The following is a 21177-nucleotide window of genomic DNA, read 5'->3' as shown; positions in this document are numbered from 1 at the left end:
AAGCACTGATTTTGTACATTACAAAGTCAGTGCTCTTGCGCAAATTCAAGCAGCCAGTGTAGACAGCTGGCAAGTTTTTGCGCAAAAGCGGCCACTTTTGAGCAAAATCTTGCCAGTCTAGATGCACCCATTGTGTTTTACAGGACAGCTAAAAGTCAGATATGTGATGAGTTGATCAAAGCTAATGTGATAATCTGAAGTCCATAGCTACCAATGCTGAGTTTCCAGTTTGTTTTCTTGAGAAAGAGGCTCAGAGTAGCATTGCATTGTTTTTCAGTAGTTGGTTTATGGGAAAGATTTCCTTGGATAAATCTGGGCAGATCTACACTTAAAATGCTGTAATGGGCTTCATTAGTGCTTCAGTGAAGACACTACTATGCTGACAGGAGAATGTCTCCCTGTTAACATACTTTAATCCACCCCTGTGAGAAGCGGTAACTATATTGCCAGGAGGAGACCTCCAACCAACACAGTGCTGTCTACACCAGAGGTGGGAAACTTAAGGCCCAAGGGCTGGATGCAGCCCCTGACTTGCCTGGATCTGGCCTCTGAGGCTCAGGACTTACCCCCCCCCCCACACACACACACTTTGGGGAGCCCACGCTGGCACTCCAGCCCCTCCTCTGTCCTACTGTGGGGCTGAAGCACACAAAATCTATTAGCCTGAGCACATCAAAGTTCTGGTGTGCGAGGAGAATATAGGGAGAGACTTTCTCCTTCTCAGTTGAGGGTTATGTTAGTGAGGGTTTGGGGTATTTATTTATTTATTTACGTGTTTGTTTTGCTTCTCACTTTTGTGTGTGGCCCCTGACTGATTAGTCAGTGGGCTAGCGGCCCCCAACACAAAAATGGTTTCCTACCCCTGGTCTACACTGTGGCTTAGATGAATAGAACTCTGAGCTATGGATTTTCAGGGTGGGGTGAGCATCTGACAAAGTGCAAAGCTGTGGGGAAGGCACAGAGATTGTGTGCCAATCCCCAGATTTTTGAATTCTATTTATCTCAGGCGTTTTCAAACTGTAGGGCGTGCCACCAACACAACAATTATTTAGGCACAGACCAACCAATAGCATCTGCTAGGAGCAATTGCATCATCTCAGAATCTAGATTTATAAAGTTAAACCCCTTCAAGCCTTAATCTAACCTTAACATATTTACTCACATACTGACCTTGTAGAAGGTTGCAGGAAAAAAGCTGTATGATGGTGTTAAGAAGTTTCAACACTCCATTGATGCCTCTGATCAGCCCACCCTGTTATCCTCACTGAGGGTATGTCTACACTGCATTCCTCTTTTGAGAGAGGAATGCAAATGCCACTGAGCGAAATTGCAAATGAAGTGCAGGATTTGAATTTCCCATGCTTCATTTGCATAATCATGTCCGGACACTTTTTCCAAAATACCCTATTTCGAAAAAAGAACCGCTGTCTAGACATGGTTATTGCAAAAGAAAACCCTTCTTTCAAAATTCCCCTTAAACCTCATTTTATAAGGAGTAAGGGTAATTTTGAAAGAAGGGTTTTCTTTCAAAGTAACTGTGTCTAGACAGCGTTTCTTTTTTCAAAATAAGGTATTTCAGAAAAGCGACTGGACACGATTATGCAAATGAAGCACGGGAAATTCAAATCCGTGCTTCATTTGCAATTTCGCTCAGCTGCATTCGCATTCCTCTCTCGAAAGAGTAATGCAGTGTAGACATACCCTGAGACAGTGAGGATACAACAGCTTCATTTGCTGCTGCATTTCACTCTGCACATTTGGTGGCAGGTCTGAAAAAGCGGATGGATAAATCATAATTATGGTGGCACAGAGCCAGCAACTGAGATCAGAGTCCTCCCTGTGGTGGGTGCTGCCCAGATACACTGTGAGAGCCAGGCTCTTCCACAGCTGAAATCAAACCTCCATTGGGCTGGGAGATACCCAGACCCACAGCAAGAGACAGTCCCTGTTCCAAAGATTCCACGCTCTAAACAGACCTCCTTAGTTTCTCCCCTTTGTGGACCCATGTCAATATAAGTCATATAAACACCTGAATTAAATTATTCCACATCAGAATGGATGCCCCCCATTTATCGCCTCTAGGAGGCGCAAATATACTTGCTTACCCTGGGCATTAATATTCCTAGTTACTGCTCTGTGGATGTTTCACATCCTGAGTAGTATAGTTACACCAGTGTAAGTTTGTCGTGTAGACCTGTAGACTCAGAACGGAATGCACTGTAGTTGTCGTCACACTGGGGCCAGGCTATGAGAGAGAAAAGGTAATATCTTTCATTGGACCAACTTAAGTTGGTAAAAGAGACAAGCGCTGGAGCCACACCGAGTTGTACAGGCAGTCCCCGACTTACGCAGATCCGACTTATGTCGGATCCGCACTTACGAATGGGGCTTTCTCTCCCCAGAGGTCGAGGTGGCGGATTGCTACCTGCGAGCTCTGGGGCGAGAAAGCCCCGTTCGTAAGCTGCTCCGGTGCCCCTGGTCTGCTGGAGACCGTCTCCAGCAGACCAGGGGCACCGGGCGGGTTCCCGCGCTTCTGAGGCTTTGCTCTGGCAAAGCCTCAGAAGCGTGGGGAACCGCCGCGGCTGCCGCTTCAGTCCCGGTGCCTGTGGTCTGCTGGGGACCGTCCCCAGCAGACCACAGGCACCGGGACTGAAGCTGCAGCCACGGTGGGGTCCCGCGCCTCTGAGACTTTGCCAGAGCAAAGCCTCAGAGGCGCGGCACCCCGCTGCCGCTGCGGCTCTGCTCCCCGTGTCCCTGGTCTGCTGGGGGGGGCGCAGCTAGTGTGCCCCCTCCCCCCCAGCAGACCAGGCTTTTCTTTTGGACCCTGGGGCAGAGCAGCTGGGACGCTGCCGATTGGTCCTGCAGCGCCGCTCTGGGCACTACTGGACCAACCTGGCAGCACCCCAGCTGCTCTGCCCCAGGTCCTGATTCAGCCGCTGCTGGTCAGTTTCAGCAGCGGCTGAATCAGGACACCTGAGGCAGAGCAGATGGGGTGCTGCTGGGTTGGTCCAGTAGCACCGAGGAGCGGTGCTACTGGAGCAACCCAGCAGCACCCCAGCTGCTCTGCCCCAGGCGTCCCCAAGTCAGCTTCTGCTGAAACTGACCAGCGCTGACTACAGGAAGCCCGAGGCAGAGTTGCTCTGCCCCGGGCTTCCTGGAATCAGCTGCTGATCAGTTTCAGCAGCAGCTGACTTGGGGATGCCTGGGGTTCTTAAGTTGATTCTGTATGTAAGTCAGAACTGGCGGTCAGTTTCAGCAGCAGCTGATGCCAGTTCCAACTTACATACAGATTCAACTTAAGAACAAACCTACAGTCCCTATCTTGTACCTAACCCGGGGACTGCCTGTACTTCAGATCTGGGAAAGTTATTCTAGGAAGTTGATGCTGTGTGGGGATGTTCCAGAGAGAGTTTAATGGTTGGTGACCATTGAAGATGTGATGGAAATCTATGAGGGAGATGTTCTCGAATGAATTCACACAGAGAAATGGTAAAAGACAAAACAACATGGTCACCCCTTGGTGAACACTTTCCACAAAGCTATCGCTCTATATCTGACCAGACCTGTCAGTCTTCATTCTCAAGGGCAACAGGCTCATCTTTTGAGAGTGTTGTACATGGATGCTAAAATACATTACTCTGCTAAAACAAAAAACAGGACTATGTAGCACTTTAAATACTAACAAGATGGTTTAATAGGTGATGAGCTTTCGTGGGCCAGACCCACTTCCTCACTATTTGATCTGAGGAAGTGGGTCTGGCCCACGAAAGCTCATCACCTATTAAACCATCTTGTTAGTGTTTAAAGTGCTACACAGTCCTGTTTTTTGTTTCAGCTGCACCAGACTAACATGGCTACATTTCTACCATTACTCTGCTAGATATTCATGGATGAACAGAGACACTGCAGTCTAGTCTACATTACAGACCTTTACTGGTATAACTACGTCACTCGAAGTTTAAAAAATTCATAAACCTCTTCTACAACCTAACCCTACTCTGCATAGACAGTGCTGTGTTGATAGGAGAGCTCTCTCACATCGACTTATAGCATCTTCTTTAAAATGCTACCGTGACAGCGGTGCTGGTGCAGCATTTTAAATATAGACTTGCCCTGAATTTATGGTCTATTACAACAAAGTGTACCCCACTAAATTCCTTTTTGTCCTATAATTGTAGAGGTGTTAATGGGTCACTTTGAATGGCCCCTTCCAGTACAGGCTTACTACAGATGTTAAACAATCTGTTCCACCTTGCATTTTGCTGTGACACCCAGGCTATATCTAGACTACAATGATCTATCGGAAAAAGGTATGCAAAATGCGCTCCGCAATTTGCATACGTTTTTCTGATAGTTTTTTTGGAAGAGGCTTTTCTGAAATTTGGCCCATCTACACTGGGCCAAATTTTGGAAAATCCTCCTCTTTCAGAAGAGCCCTTCTTCCTCATGGAAGGAGGAAGATAGGGCTTCTGAAAGAGCGTGTCTGCTCTTCTGCAAAAAACATAGTGGAAGAGCAGACACGTTCCCTGGACACAATGGAGTTTTTCCGGGATATCGGAAACCCTTTAGGCTAGACATAGCCTTAGACACTTTCCCAGACCTCAAGAAGAGCACTCTATGACTTGAAAGCTTGTCCCTCCTACCAACAGAAGTTGGCCCAATAAAAGATATTACCTTGCCCACTTTGTCACTCAGGACAGCTGTATTCAGAACACTCGAGTCCACTCATTGTCAACCTGTGGTTTGTGGGCCACTTGCAGCCCAATCAATACACAGTTGCAGCTTATGTGACATCCTCAAGGCTATAGAGCAGGGGTCTCCAACCTTTTAAAGCATGAGATCACTTTTCGAATTTAAGTGCCATCCAGGATCTATTCAAACCTAAATACTTTTGCCCCACCTTCTTGGGGCCTTGTGCCCTTCTCCAAGGTCCTGCCCCTGTTCACTCCATCCTTCCTCCCCCTCATCCTCCCCCCCCTTTCATTAGGCAGGGGCAGAGGGTTGGGGTACAGGCTTTGATCTTGGGCTAAGGGATTTGGAGTGCGAGGGGCTCTGAGCTGAGTCTGGGGCAGGCGTTGGATGCAGGAGGTGGTTCAGGGTACAGGCTCTGTAAGGGAGTCTGGATCTAGGGGGGCTCAGGGCTAGGGCAGGAGCTTTGGGTGCAGGGGGGGTACAGGACTGGGACAGGGATTCAGGATGCAGGCTCCAGCTGGACGCTGCTTACCACAGGTGGCTCGGGGCTAAGGCAGGCTCACCCCTGCCCTGGCCCTGCACCACTCTCAAAAGCAGCCAGCAAATTTCCTCCATCCCAAACCCTGTTGTGCCCCACCCCTCCATTCTGGGGAGATAGGATAAAGGGTGAGAGAGGGGAACAGCTCCAAGGCAAAGGGCAGGAGGTGCACAGCAATGGGGGGAGGAACAGCTGAAGTGCGGGCACTTGACAGCCTCTTGGCCAAACCAGTCAAGATCACCTATTGGAGGCTCCAAGATCTACCAAGTAGATCCCGATGTACTGGTTGGTGACCACTGACAGAGGTAGTATCGGATGCAGATCACAATGGTAAATAGGTTGTGAAATGATTGTTGTAGCTATTCCAGGAAGTCATCTGTGGGTGAGATACCTTTAGGATGTTACAGAAGTAAAGTGCATTCATCAATACAGCCCTGACTAGTATTAGATTGATAGGACCTTATTAGTAAATTAATTGTAAAGGAGGAGAATTTAGCTTTTGGAGTAGGGAAAAGAAAAGAGTTTCATATTCCGACTTTAGTGCTGATGTTTGTCCAGCTTCTTCTCAAATCCTTTAATAGTCTTCTAGCTCCTCTCATTCCTTCAAATACTCAGAGCCTCCCATATTCTCTCTCTACAGCACGTCCTCACCTTCCCCACGACACTTCAGCAGCCTGTCAAGCATAGCACCTCATAGCTTTACTGCTAGGTGCTGTGCTACAATGCAGACATTGTGTTCTGCAGTGCTTTGTGTCTCTCAGGCCCTGGCAAGGCAGCAGGCAAACATGGAGTGCAAGGGAGATTTTGTTGGAAAAGTAATTGTCACTGGAAGTTGGCATTGAGAGACGTTCCGAAGGGACCCACGTCATGTAATGTAACTTCCAAAGCTGAGTTCCAGGTACGAGACACCTGCTGTTAAATAATTGGGTTCATGCACATCCCTAATGTGGTAATTTCCATCACAGACACTTCTGCCGAGCTTGTGTGACAAATGCTCCAGGCCAAATTTTGCTCTCAGTTCTGCCAGTGTAAAATCTCCGGTAACTCTGAAATCAGCGAATTTACACCAGGTTTACACTTGGGTAGCTCAGCCCTCAGTTTTTTTAATATCCAGCAGAATTTCCAATTTTTTTAACCTGTATTGGGTGATTTAGGGTATGTTTACACTGCATTTGGGAGCCTGTTTCTCAGTGTTGATAGACAGACATGGACTAGTTCCTCTCAAGTAGGTGCACTAAAAATAGCAGTGTAGACAGGGTAGCAGAGGAATTAATTTGGGTCTGCTGCCTGAGTACAAACCTGTCCAGACTCCATTGGGCAGCTAACCACAGCTACTACCTATGTGCCTCTCTCCCCCGCCCCGCCCCCACACTCTTCATTGTGCTAACTTCAGCAGAGATAATATGACTCCGCACTGCAGGCACACCTCTGGTAGTGGAATTTAGACACTAATTAGAACAAAATTTAGAACCTATTTCATAACCATCCTGCCTCTCAGCTATAACTGTTGCTTTCTCTTTAATACACTTGTCAGTGCTTATTTCCATGGCTTAAAATAGCACATGTAAGAGTGCACAACTGCTGTGTGAGTGAAATGCCTCGCTGAGTGCAATGACCTTTCTGCTTCTATAAAGCAATGATCCTAAACCACATCTGCCAAATGTTTAAATAGAGACATCACGGCAGGAGAGCCGTTTATATACCCTGATCTGAACTCTCCTAGGGCAGGAGAATAGGGAATTAGTGGGTTCCAACTCTCTCATGGAAACTGATGTTTAATCACTTGTGTAATGCTAATGTTCTGAATGAAGGGAAATAGGGTTGCCAGGTTTCTGGTTTTCGCCTGGACAGTCCGGTATTTGTGGCCCCTGTCTAGAAAAAAACCCAGAAAATATTTTCTGTTTTTCTCAGACAGAAGGTTGGCGAGGACATTCTTCCCCTGCCGCGTCTAGCGGGGGTGAGGGGAGCGGGGAGTGTGACGATTTAAAGGTGCAGTGACTTTTTTTTTTTTGTGAAAGTATCTGACAACCCTAGAGGGAAAGGCAAAATTTTGTCACTGAAGGATAGGCCTGCTGACAGATCACAGGGCAGCTCTGAGGGCTGGGGGCGGGAGGGCACAGCATAGCTAAGAGTTGCCAGATGGTTTCAATAAAAATATTGGACACATTTGACATTACATCACAATCTACATTACATCTTATTTAGAAAATACCGGACATTTATATTTTCTCATTTACATTTTCTCAATTTGTTTCCCGAACAGAAAGCTAAAACTGGACTGTCCGGTTCAAAACCGGACACTTGGCAACCCTAAGCATGGCACGCTCCAGGTGCTGTGGAGGGCTGGCTGCCTCTGCCCCAACCCCGTCAGCCCAAGGCCCTGCCACTTCTGGGATCATGGAGCTAGGCGACCCCCACCTTGCCTAAAGGTCCTTAGAGGCTCTTGGCACCCCTGCACAAGGGCAAACAGCATGATCACTATGCATCTCACCAATAGACATTAGAACGCTTCTCATACCCCATCAGTGGATCTGGCAGTGGACTTCAGCTAAACAAACAAAGGATATTTAATGCAAGGAAACCATGTTAATCAGCCTTTTGTCATGGCTGCATGGGTGAGGTTAAAGGCAGAGAGGGCCATTTTCCAACATATGGCCTATGGGTTCTATTTTCGGTACAGCATTTGAAGTGATTAGTGACACCAGCCCAGCACTAATCAGTGGCTCGTGCCTCTGATTAAGCTAACTCTTCCTGGTTCATGACAAGTGTCAGGAATAGAAATGGCGCACAGCCACCCAGAAAGAGAGGACTGAGCAGAGTAGTAGAACACGCAACTGCCTGCTATTGCGCTGATTTTTTTTAAAGGAACATAGTGCTAAAAGTGAATTTATTAGCATTATAAAGCCATATTTTTCTTTCTTTTATTTATTTGCTTCTGAGAGCTTTTGTCTCACTACATTTCAAAATTTTTTTCTAAATTAAGGAACAGCCTACTTGATTATGATACAAATCGCAGCACTTGCCAGGCATCATTCATCATAAATGTCAAGAAGTGTTTAAGAAGATCTTATAGATGCTCTCTGGTTTTGTGGAATTATTTAAAGTGTCCCTGTCTGCAAGAGGCTAATCAGAACCCATCTAAATAGCTCAAAAGGACTTTTGCAGTCAAAAAAGTAATTATAAATACTATACTGTGGGTTTGCACACTTATTCGCTATGGCTACGTCTAGACTGGCATGATTTTCCGCAAATGCTTTTAACGGAAAAGTTTTTCAGTTAAAAGCATTTGTGGAAAAGAGCGTCTAGATTGGCATGGATGCTTTTGAACAAAAGCACTTTTTCCGCAAAAGTGTCCGTGCCAATCTAGATGCGGTTTTGCGCAAGAAAGCCCCGATCGCCATTTTTACCATCGGAGCTTTTTTTCGCAAAACGGTTCTCAGCTGTCTATACTGGCCCTCTTGCGCAAAAGCATTTGCGCAAGAGGGCTTTTTCCTGAACGGGGGAGTCATTGTATTTGCAGAAGAACACTGACAATCTTACATTATATCGTCAGTGTTCTTGCGCAAATTCAAAGCGGCCAGTGTAGACAGCTGGCAAGTTTTTCCACAAAAGCAGCTGATTTTGCGGAAAAACTTGCCAGTCTAGACACAGCCTATGACTTCTGAATGGAGATCTGACTCAAAGAAAACTCCCACATTCATTCAGTTTGTAAACTATAGGATGATTCTTTCCAAATACTAGCAGAGGAATTTAGTTTGTTCTTTCTGGCTTTTTGCATCATCCCCAGCAACAAAGATGCAGCAACTGGAGCCTAGATCAGAGTTCTGCTGGTGAAATGTGAGGTCCAACAGAAAAACCTTGCTCACTTTCCTGTAATGGTGACGCTCTATAATGCTAAAAGGTCCAAAAATCATCCTTTTCTCAGTCTATTCAGATGTCTGTGAAAATACGCTTAGCGAGATTACTTTTATACATCCTGGTTTTTTTAACAATGACACACTTTAATCAATAACATGCCTTTTAGATCATTTTCAGGCCCATCTGTATCCTAGAACTAAGGTTTTACCACAGCAGAGCATAAGTGAAATAAGAATGAAGAATAAAAATTATAGAATCATAGAAATATAGGGCTGGAAGGACCTAAGGAGTCATCAAGTCCTTGAGGCAGGAACAAGTAAATCTTGACCAGTATTTCTCAAAGTGAGCTCTGGGTTTGCTTTGGGAAAGCCACTAGTAGGCCTGCACCACTTTAGGTAAACAAAGGGTCTATAGCCACGGAGCCTCATGGCTCCCATTGGCACTGGTTCACCATTTCTAGCCAAAGGAAATGGTGAACTGGAGCGGATGGGAGCCACAAGGCTCTGTGGCTATGGACCCTTTAGGTAAACAAAGCAGCATGGGCCCGCTAGTGGCTTTCCCAAAGCAAATCCCAGCCCACTTAGGGTATGTCTACATTGCAAGGCTTAAACTGAAATAAGCTACGCAAATTGAGCTACATCAGTTGTGTATCTTATTTTGAAATAGGGAACGTCCACACTGTACCTACTTCGAAATAGGGCACTCTTATTCTTATTCACTTATTCCTAATACAATGAGGTTTACAGGAGTGGGAGTAAGAAGTCCTCCAGCTTGACAGTATTTCAACACTTTCAAAATAACTGCCTGCTGTATAGATGCGGAGTAAGTTATTTCAGAATAGCACTCGTTATTTCAAAGTAGTGTTGCAATGCAGACGTACCCTTAGAGAAACACTGGTCTGGACCAGTGTTTCTTAAACTATGTTCCGTGGAACACAGGTGTTCCATGAACAACTCGCAGGTGTGCTGTGACCTCTTCTTTGTTTTTGTTATTTCTTTGTTTTTGTCTTTTTTTTGTCTGACAACTAATTTTTTTTTTTGAAGAAAATTTTCATAGGTGTTCTGCATAAAAAAAAATTATTGTTTGGTGTTCCGTGGCCTCAAAAAGTTTAAGAAACGCAGGTCTAGACTATCCTTGACATATTTTTGTCTAACTTGTTCTTAAAAATAGCCAGTGATGGGGATTCTTCCACTGAAAACATTTCTAGAACTTAATCATCTTTACAGTCAGAAAGCTTTTCCTAATATTTAACCTAAATCTCCTTTGCTTAATTTAACTTCTACTTTTTAAAGGATGCCTTTTTGCTTCTCACTTCTTTCACTTTTTTGTTTAGCCACTATTACCACCTACCTAGTTATTCCACATTTTGTAGTTGTATATTTGATTTTTCCTTCCTAAGTGAAGTACTTTGCACATATCTTTATTTAATTTTATTCTCCAATTTATGAAGGTTGTTTTCCATTCTAATCCTGTCCTCGAAAAAGCTTACAACCCCTCCAGGCTTGATGTCATCCACAAGTTTTATTAGCACACTTTTCACTCCAATATCCAAATTATTCATGAAAATACTGAAGTGCATTAATTCCAGAGAGTCTATAACTAAGCTAGCAAGTCTTTATTCTCACACTATAAAGAGCTTTGTGCAAAAGTTGTACAGAAATTTATAGGAACAACTCCAATAGGGCGCTACAGAATTTTTTTCTGAAAACCTACTGCATGTAATAGGTAACAGAAACCTTTCCATAGGATTTTGAAACATCCTACAGATTTCTCCAGGAGGGGGATATAAAGTAATTCAAATAGCCCTGTTGAAAGGCAGTCATCTTCTAAAGGACTATTCCATAATGGGAAGTTTTAAAGAACCCTTTAGGGAAAACTTCAGGTTCTTTCTGAGTTGAGGACGCTTGCTGGATTCATTGGGTTCCAAGAGTTCCAATTTAATAGAATAGTGACCCAACACTGGGATTTTTAAACTTCAGAGTATGCACTGTGAAGAAAGTACCATGAAATAAGCAGGAAAGGAGAGTCACTTTCACAAACAGTTTATTGGAATTCAGGGCAGCACAGAAATAGTTGCACAAAAGTTTGTAATGTTATTGTTACTTCCTCTTAGGTTTGGTAAGAGGAAAGGAAGGAAGACAGGCCCCCTAAAAGGAGAGCCTGGGGTGTTGAAAATGGAGGTGTTGCAACTACCTGTTTATAAAGTGAATGTAATCTGATTATAATTTTGGTGTCTGCAACATACTATCACTTAATGAAGGAGGGTCATTATGGGCATTGTTCTGAATAAGTGTGTGTTAAGGTTTTTTTTGGGGGGGGGAAGCAGTGATAGGAGTTCAGGGTTCTTTTTTAAAATGTGTCTAGAAAATTAGACTCTATGAAGAGGTTTGTTCCCTGGGATCATCACCATTAGATCTTGTCTACAGCAGCAAGTATTTTAGAGAGCTCCCCCACTACTGGTCTAGCAACAATAGAAGCACTCCTATAGACTGGTTACCATTGTGAACAAAAATGTGCAGGGTTAGGCAATCTGTTGGCAAAATGGCAAACAACTGGTCTCCAATAGCACTGCCACCATTGCTAGCATCACATGAATTGTAGTGATGACAGGCTAATAGAAGGAGTTCAACAGATTTCTAAGTGTAGATACACCCCAGTGTATTTATTCCTCTGGGTCCCTGATATTTACTAAGCATGTTAAGTGTAGTGTAATTTACTAATCGAATAGCTGATGCATTTTTGCATTGACTATTTGATTAGTTGATAGGGCAGTGCTGCTACTTTGAAACTCCATGTCAGCATTTCAAAGGGGCAGTGCTGCATGGAGCCTGGGATCCGCTGTGCGGTGCTGCCCCTTTGAAACACTGCCATGGTGTTTCAAAGCAGCAGCACTGCACAGAGCCACAGCCCCCTGGCTTCGTGTGGCGCTTCTGCTTTGAAGTACCCTCTCTGCCCCCCTTTGCTGCTTCTACCAGATAGAGGCAGCAAAGGGGCGAGGGGGAAGGGAGCAACTAGTCAACTCGACTATCTGATAAGCATTTGCTTATCGGATAGTCAACTAGACCTTAACATCCTAAATACTTACTCCTGCTGCCACATTTCAATGGTTGTTTGTTTATTTAGGGTGGAACTGACTTCCAATGGAACTTAGAGATGTAAAAAATCATTTAAATAATTAAAAAAGGTAACTAAAAATCCTAGCGGTTACATGCGCTGTAGGCTTTGTAATGTAACTTTTATATTGCAGAGTCCGCAGCGTGGGGTGACAGCACTTTTATTCTGCGGAGCCCGTAGTAAAGCCAGCTGCTGACCCTGCTCCCGGGGAGTTGGCATATAACCGTATTTGAAACCAGTAAGCTGATGCTCATCGGTTAACTGTTTAAACGGTTACACTTTTACATCCCTAATGAAAATTAAGATTTAGTAACTAACATTAGGCACCCTCCCCCTTTTTTTTTTTTTAAAGTCTGGGCTTGTGAACCCTTTAATTGCCAGGCTAATGGCAATTAAGTTAGACTGTGTCAGAGTCCGCCTGTTTTTAATTCACGAATGTTCACAATTCAGGTTGTTGCATCCAGTTTTTAATGAGCACTTCAGTCTCACCAGTTTTCCTCTAGAAAAATTACTATAATTTGGGTACAAGAAAATTGGTGATTGTTTGGTAAATAACTACTCTTCTCCTACATTGCATGTAAAATGTTCTAAAGACTTAAATGGGATTGTTTTAACTGGAGCCATAATGGGAACCATATTCAAATCTCTTGACTAACTCAGTTGCCCTCCTCTGATGCAACCTGTAGCTTGCACGTTTTGAAATTTCGACTTAATCTCTGTGGGATCAGTTTAAATAGCTCTGTGAGCCAGGGTTCACTTTCAACATTTATCTGCCACTTTAACACTGTCTAAGCTATGTCTACACTGCAGGCTTCTTGTGCAAGAACTGTTTTGCACAACAGTTCTTGTGCAAAAGTTCTCGCGCAAGAGTGCGTCCACATTGCCATGTACTTTTGCACAAGAGCGTCTATGGCAGTGTGGACGCTTTTTTGCGCAAGAAAGCTCTGATGGCCATTTTAGCCATAGGGGTCTCTTGCGCAAGAAATCCATATTGCCTGTCCAAACTGTCTTCTTGTACAAGAGCTCTTGTGCAAAAAAGCTTATTGATTGTGGGGAAACGAATAACTCTTCCGCAAGAAGCCCTCCTTTCCGACGCTGTACTGTAAATTTACATGTGCAAGAACGCGCGTGCAGTGTAGACGGTCTGCAAGTTTTTGCGCAAGAACAAATGTTCTTGCGCAAAAAGTGTGCAGTGTAGACATAGCCGGGGCAGCCTGTGAGCCTAGGCGAGCTAGGCAGCTGCCTAGGGCGCCGCTGGCCCAGGCGCCCGATGATGACATCACGGGGCGCCGGGGCCCCCCATGATGACATCACAGCCATTGACGGCCGTGCAGGCAGGGGCGCCGATTGCGCTGCCCCGCCTAGGGCGCCAGCTGCTGCAGCCGGCCTCGGGCCGCTCCTGGACGTAGCCTCTAGTGTTTAACGGTTCTACCCTCCATCTTTAACTCATGCTGTTGTATCATTATCCAGTTCCACACAAACATGAGATAAGCATTAGCCTTAACTCTCAACTTCCTGGCCTAGTGGGTTTGAGTGCCACACCTTTAATACATCAACCACAAAAACATAGTTAGCATGTGTCTGTGTGGGTGTGCATTCACAGCAGGCTGTGAAACTGTGCACTGAATGTTAAAGGGATAAAGTTATATATGATGTTTTAATCATTCTCACTTTGTTTTATAACTTTAATAATTTGATTTGACACTCAGCCCTTATATTTTCTTACTGAACTGTAAAGTGAGACAAGGAACTATAAATATTAGATAAAGCTGATAAGAAGGAAAGGAAATTTTGGTTTAAATGTTGACAAGACACTTGTTCCGGCAGCTTGAAATGTTGTCTGAACTTATCTAGTAAGTTGTTTCACTGGCCCATATGTACCTTGCTCTCTTCTCAGAAGGCTGGTTAAATGCTTCTAATTCATGTGGCCTGATTTTCTCATTGCTTTTATTATCCATCCCGAAATAATGTCAACCATGCAAATCAGTTAGGCTGGCATCAAGGCAGAGTGGGGAAAGTCAGATCAAAGATCTTTAATTAAAAAAGAGGGACATAACCGTGCAGAAAAATTTCCCTGATTTAATTATTTAAAAAATACCATCATTAAAGAAGCAGTCATTTCTACTTAAAACACTGAGCTTAATGCACTGCTACAAGTAATACTGCCGTTGTCACAAGATGAGAATCTTAACCATCTTTAGTCAGAGGTGGGGGGGGGAATCAGGATGAGCAGATGTCTTTTACTATCTTATTGTGGCCCCTAGAACTAAAAAACAAAGCGGACTCCTTTTTAGTTTTGTTAACACTACAGGGCTGTGTCTACACTGGCCACTTATTCCGGAAAATCAGCCGCTTTTCCGGAATAACTTGCCAGCTGTCTACACTGGCCCCTTGAATTTCTGGAAAAGCACTGACGATGTACTGTAAAATCATCAATGCTTTTCCGGAAAAACTATCCTGTTCCCGTTCAGGCAAAAGTCCTTTTCCGGAAAACTGTTCCGGAAAAGGACCAGTGTAGACAGCACAGTAGTCTTTTCCACAAAAAAGCCCCGATCGCGAAAATGACGATCGGGGCTTTTTTGCGGAAAAGTGCGTCTACATTGGCACGGACGCTTTTCTGGAAAAAGTGCTTTTCCGGAAAAGCATCCTGCCAATGTAGATGTGCTTTTTCCGGAAATACTTATAACGGAAAACTGTTCTGTTTTAAGCATTTCTGGAAAATCATGCCAGTGTAGACATAGCCGTCCTGTTAACCACAATCAGCAGTGACTCTTACTGGAATACTATGTCCAGAAGGTTGCCAAGAAGGTTATTGATAAATTGGAGTGGGGCCAGAACCATGAGAATGATTTGAGACTGGAAAATATGGCTTAAAGCAAGGGTGGGGAATAATTTTTTTTTGGGGGGGGCACTTCACAAATTTCTGAAGTAGTCCTGGGCTTCCCCAGAAGGGATGGGATCTCAGGAAGAAGGGGCGGGGCCACCCCCATGCTTTTTCCCCACAGACCTTGATTGGCCTAGAGGGGGGAAGTGCATAAAGTCTTTGCCCCCCCCCCTCCTCCAGTACCTACAGAACCGCCCCTGGTGGCGGGCGGAGATTTTGCACACTCACCCCGCCCCCAAGCCAATCAGGCTTGAAATCTCTAGTCCCCTACCCCCACCCTGCAAGAAGCACGGGGTGCCTAGAAAGAACCGCCCATATAGGGGATCAAGTCACCTTTCAACCTTCTATTTGATAAGCTAAATAGATGGAATTCCTTGAGCCTGTGACTATAATCCAGGGGAGGGCAAGACAGCTGTTTTGAATAGCCGGTGGTTCACTCTAGGTGTCGCATGCCCCGGTGGCAGAAGGAGACTTTGTGTGCTCCCACTGTACCCAGGTCTCGATTAGCCTGGGGTGGGGGAGCGGCAGGACGACCATTGGATGGATCAACTGGCTTGGCAGGTCGGATCCAACCTGCAGTGGCTGTCTTGCTCACCCCAGGCGTATAGTGACAGGCTCAAAGAATTCCACTTCTTTAGCCTACCAAATAGAAGTTGAGAGGTGACTTGATCCCCTATATGGGGAGCAAGAATTTGATAATAGAGGGTTCTTGCTAGACAGACAATGCTAGACAAATTCAGACTGAAAATAAAATGCAGATCTTTAGCAGTGAGGGTGATTGATTAGCCACTGGAACAATTTACCAAATGGTGTATATTTTTCACCATTGGAAATCTTTAAAAAAAGGATTGGATGTCTTTCTGTAAGTTATGATCTGATTCAACCACAGTTATTGGGCTTGAAACCACAGTTAGTTCAGAGAAACCCTACAGCCTGTATTGGGCCAGTGGCCCCACCAGATGGTCAGAGTGATTCATTCTGTCCTTAAAAATCTATATTTGTATACCTCTTCCGGCTGAACTCTAGCTGTCACACCATGTGCTGCAGGTCACCTCTCTAGCCTGTGATAGAAATTCCTCATCACAGCATAAAAAGGGAAATTTTGGACATCTTTTTTCTATAATTATGAAGCTATAGGTATTTGCAGTATCCCATTACTGCACAGGAACACAGAATTCTAGTAAATGCATGCATGCTGACATAGGTCCCTTTGGAGACTGGTAACATGGAATTTGTATTTCCTCCTAATTCTTTTCTCTAGGACACGATGGATTTTGTAGTGGGTCCGACCTTCAACATTTGTAGGTATCTGTGGATCTTAATAGACATGTTTGGAGAAGGGAGGGAGAGGAGAAGCATTATTCTGCTTCAGGTGACACACCTTCCTACTTTCCTTCATCCAGCAGGGCTGCCCCTTCTCCTACACAAGAGCTGCCTCTTCTCCTTTGCTTCTTCTGACCCAGCCTGACGCCAACACATGCACTCCTTGGCCTGCTACTGCCTGCCCACATTCCCCCGCTGGCTGCAAACAAGTGGTAGCTGGCGCTGCACTCATTGCTGATTGATCAGTGGGGGAGCAAAAATTACTGGACAGTTTGCCCATTTTTTTAGAAAAGGTGGGCCACCTGGAAGCAGGCTTGAATACAGGACTGTCCCATTAAACGGGATGCAGGGTCACCCCAGATACGTCACAGCATAAGGGGTGGGAAACCTATTGAAATATGGGTGGCACGTCACTGAAGGCAGGATTTTACAGTGTGTTCTCCCCTCTGCTCTAGTCTTTACTCAGGCTAAAAGATCTTGGTTTGGCCTCATCTCAAGTTACCAGTCAAATTCCTATTTAAACTGAGTTTGCGGAAACTACATTACAACTGAGTTTAAAGTCTTGCAAACACTCTGTGCCTTGAACTCCTGTGGAAAACACAGGAATTCCGTGCAGGGAGGGCATCTGCAGGATCAAGTCCTTTATTTCTATGCCAGTGGGGAGCAGAGGGTGAAGAGTGAGAATCTGTGACCTGATTCTCAGTGGCTTCCATTTGGTATAATCCCTTACACCAGTGGAGAGTGAGTGAGAAGTGGGGGTTTAATCATTTCCTTGCTTTTTGCACACACCTGGCACTGGTGCCTGTGACAGTCTAAAATTAGGGCCATGGTGAATCATGCCCACAGTACAGTATCAATCACTAAGGACGGGTCCCTTTTGCAGTAGCTTTTTTTGCAGATTGCAATTTTTTGAAGCAAAGAATGCACTTTTGTTTTTGCTCCCCCTTCAAACTAACACCCTTGCTGTGTAACCTGCCTGCCTAGTTAATATGAATCTCCCTCACTGTATTGCACCCACAAAGCTGTTGTTCCCATTATTTTACAAAGAAAATGAAAGAAAGACTTTTTCCAACCTATCACTGTGAGCCTTGCGGCTGTCCTGAGCCAGTGGGGAACTTAAACTTTTACCACAGAAAAGAGAATACAAGCTGCAAATGGCCTTCAGTCAGTATATTAAGAAGTTCCGCTTAATAAAAGGCTCTTTACCTTCACAGAAGACATCATCTGATTCTTCATGAGTAGTCAGATCTTCCTTTAGGTGCTGCATCGTGGCCACAGCTCAGTGAAGTAGCTGCTACCAAGCTGAATGCTTGAATTAGTTTCTAGGCTACAAGGAGGCGATTTCCTTTCACCAGTTTCCTAAATATTTTGGTGGTGGCAGCTTCCGCATTTACACTCACGAAAACAGCCTCATTCATATGAATAAGGTTGCTTGTTTTTAGCCATCGCCTTTGAGATTGGATTTGAGTTGGGGTATTTCTTTTTGCTGAGAGAGAAGGAAGCTAGAGGGGAGACGCAGACAGAACAGGCTCAGAATGCAGACTGCGTTCATTGCCTGATTGCAGTGAACACTGGGTTAAAGTCTAGCACACATGTTATTTCAGAGATGAGCATGGGAGTATTTTTGCATAAGAATGTGAATGTTTTTTGGTGACAGTGATAGCGGCGGGGAGTAATTTGCATTCACCTTTCTCAAACTTCGCTACAGGGACAATTCAACTATACCACCATGTTTTATTAATGCTGTGTGTTCAGTGGACATTTTTTAAATTAGCATATTAGCAGTGATAACACTCTTTTCTTCCTTTTTGAAAATGAAAGTGTGTACATGCTGAATAGATATAGTTAACCCTGAACTCAGCTTTGGTCTCGTTAAAAAAAACGCACTAGTGTCTGTACCACGGGGACATACTATCTTGTAGTTAAAAAGTCTCAAAGGAGTAGCGACGTTAGCCTGTAACTTTAAAAATGAGTAGTCCTGTCCCTGAGTCACCACTTGTGGTGCATCCCCATCCCCAGATACTAACCACCTTCAAGCTCTGAGCATGTGTACAAAATTAAAACACCTATAAAGGCAAAATCTCATTTCAGGTTGGATATCCAAAATATTTAATGTAAAACCCAGCCCTGCTGATTTTTCTGATGGTTTATATCTGCAATATGTCAGTTCTCTCAGTAGCAACATATCTGAATTATTGAAGCAAGTAGATTCACTCCTGGAGTCCGTGGGAGTCTTATGCTTAGAGGTTCAAGCCTATATTGACTTCAGTGGGACTACTCACCTGAGTACAATTATTTATACCTGTTTGCAGAACTGAGGCTTGGGAGAAGTAATATCCCACTTTTTTTTCCCCTATTAGGACTTCTTGTTATTGCAAAGACAGTGAATTCCAATTGACTTTCATCTTGTTAATACAGTACCATTCTGCCAGGCCCAATAATGATAAAATCACTAAACAGTAATTCATTCCCATTCCTAGGTGAGCTATAAGCAAATATGAATGCAAGAACGATTAAATAATTGCCTATTTTAAAGCACACTTGCTTTTATGGTTGGTAGCAGTGGCATGTTATTGCACTCTTTATTTTGTCTTTTATACTTTGTGCTTTTATACTTATGTGAAATCCTACTCCTTTTGAAAACCTGCATTTCTTCAGTGTACTGCGCATGCACTGCAGATTTTATGCAACTTTTCCATGGTTTTCATTACACAAGCTATGCCAGTACATATCAGACAAAAATAAAACATACATTTTGCTCATAGTGTTTGTAAAAACATGAAACACAATTCTTAGCTCACATCTGTCCAAAATGGCAGCAGTTTTTGGTCACCCAGAGTGGAAGTTAGCCCAGCAATATAGCATAATAATAAGCTGTACTGATAGAAAATACACACTTATCTTCTAAGGCTCCCTTGACAAGCTCTGAAGAGTCTACCACCTATGTGGCCAGGGCCGGCTTTAGGAAGTGCGGGGCCCGATTCAAACAGTTTCGACGGGGCCCCGGCAGCCAGGATTTTTTGTTGAGCAAAAGCGGAAAAAAAAACAAAAACCCACTGTGCGCGCGCGCAGACAGACAGACAGACAGACACACACACACACACACACACACACACACACAGTAACAGCCCCTTTAAATTCCCAGCTCTCTCCGCCCCCACCAGCCGCGGCAGGGGAACAATGTCCCAAGTGGGAAATCGGACGAATTGGCCTAAAGCCGGCCCTGTATGTGGCAGGCTGAGAATCAAGTTGGTTTCTTCTACAGCCCCCTATGTCCTGGCTATTGAGGGAGTCTCTTCCCCGTCCTCCTCCTCTTCCAGTGACTCTTCCTCACCATCAGGGCCTCAAGTTTCCACAAGGGAATTAGATTAAAAAGCCTGTCTACCCTTCATACAAAGGACAGGTCTTTGCTGATTGCTCTGTATATTTTGCTTAGCTGTTTGCCCTTTTTATGGCAATGGAGGGCACCCAAGTTGTGATCTGTTTTGGGTATCTACTTTGAGATCTCCTTGAACAGTATTATTGTTCTGCAGTGGTCATCACTTCTCCCCACATGGTGAGAAGATCAAAGATCTCACCAAAAGGATCCAAGGGCTTGCTCAATGCATGTGGTGACGAAAATGGAGTAATATCATTTCAATGCTGATATACTGGAATCCAAGAGCAAATGAGTCAAACTTGACCTTGTGCCCACTTTTAAAAGGGAGACAGGCATCTGGTCAATTTCACCCCCAAAGCTGGGGAAGGCACACACACAGTGACAGGAAGGAGAACAGCAAGCAGCATCCTGCTACAAATATCAAGGGATGGGGCGGGGGGCTTTAGTCGGCACGCCTTGGCTGGAAATGGAGCTATTGGGAGCTGTGAGGCTCAGTGGCTATGGACCTTTTAGGTAAACAAAGTGCCACAAGGTGTGCTCCAGGGATCTGCACTTGAACCAGTTCTGTTCAACTTACCTTTAAATGATCCTGGAAAAGGGGAAAACAGCGAGGTGGCAAAATTCTCAAAACAGTGAAGCCCAAAGCTGACTGCAAAGAGTTGCAAAGGAATCTCACAAAACTGGGTGATGCAGGTGGTGAGGAATGTGGAGTAATATCATTTCAATGCTGATATATTGGAATCCAGGAGCAACACAAGGGCAGATGGAATTCAGTGTTGATAAGTGCAAAGTAAAATACAGTAAAACTCCAATTGTCTGGCATCCAGTAGTCCAGCACTCCCAATAGTCCAGCCGGACAATTGGAGCTGCTCTGCGACGCTTCCCCAAGGCCGCTGCTGAAACTGACCAGCTGCGGACTTGGGGAAGCAGCGCGGAGCAGAGCAGCTGGGGTGCTGCTGGGTTGGTCCCGCAGCGTCGCTCAAGTTGGCCCCATGGCTGCCGGGTTGGGGTGCTGCCGGGTTGGCCCCATGCTGCACCATACCCCGCCCGACCATCCCCCCAGACTCGTCACAGCCTCCCTGACGGAGTACCTCCTGATACTCCGGCATATCCGATAATCTGGCATCCCCTGGATCCCAAAGGTGCCGGATTATCGGAAGTCTGCTGTACATGGAAAAATATGATCCCAAATATGCATACAACATTGATAGGGTTTAAATTAGCTGATATTATTCAAAGAAGAGATCGTGGAATCATTGTGGATAGTTCCCTGAAAACATCTGTTCAATGTCCAGTGGCAATCTAAAAAGCTAACAGAATACTGGGAATCATTAGGAAACAGATCAAGAATAAAACAGAAAATATCATATTGCCTCTTTATAAAGTCAC

General features: G+C 44.7%; 1 protein-coding gene across 3 annotated transcripts in view; it reads right to left on the bottom strand.

Annotated features, from left to right (window-relative positions):
- Window positions 1-17985, bottom strand: part of RIPOR2 (RHO family interacting cell polarization regulator 2) — a 113952-nt gene extending 95967 nt beyond the window's left edge. Inside the window, exon 1 of one of the 3 annotated variants that reach the window (XM_075921135.1) lies at window positions 17616-17985. In XM_075921135.1, the coding sequence (XP_075777250.1) occupies window positions 17616-17676 (61 nt within the window). In that variant the 5' untranslated portion in view covers window positions 17677-17985. The remainder of the gene's footprint in view (window positions 1-17615) is intronic. The other 2 variants (XM_006134000.4, XM_075921134.1) reach the window with 2 other exon arrangements.
- Between the last annotated feature and the right edge of the window lie 3192 nt (window positions 17986-21177).

This window comes from Pelodiscus sinensis, chromosome 2 (assembly GCF_049634645.1).
Source record: "Pelodiscus sinensis isolate JC-2024 chromosome 2, ASM4963464v1, whole genome shotgun sequence".
Classification (NCBI taxonomy): Eukaryota; Metazoa; Chordata; order Testudines; family Trionychidae; genus Pelodiscus; species Pelodiscus sinensis.
The sequence above is the reverse complement of the archived record's forward strand: the minus strand, read 5'-3'. Positions and strand labels throughout refer to the sequence as shown.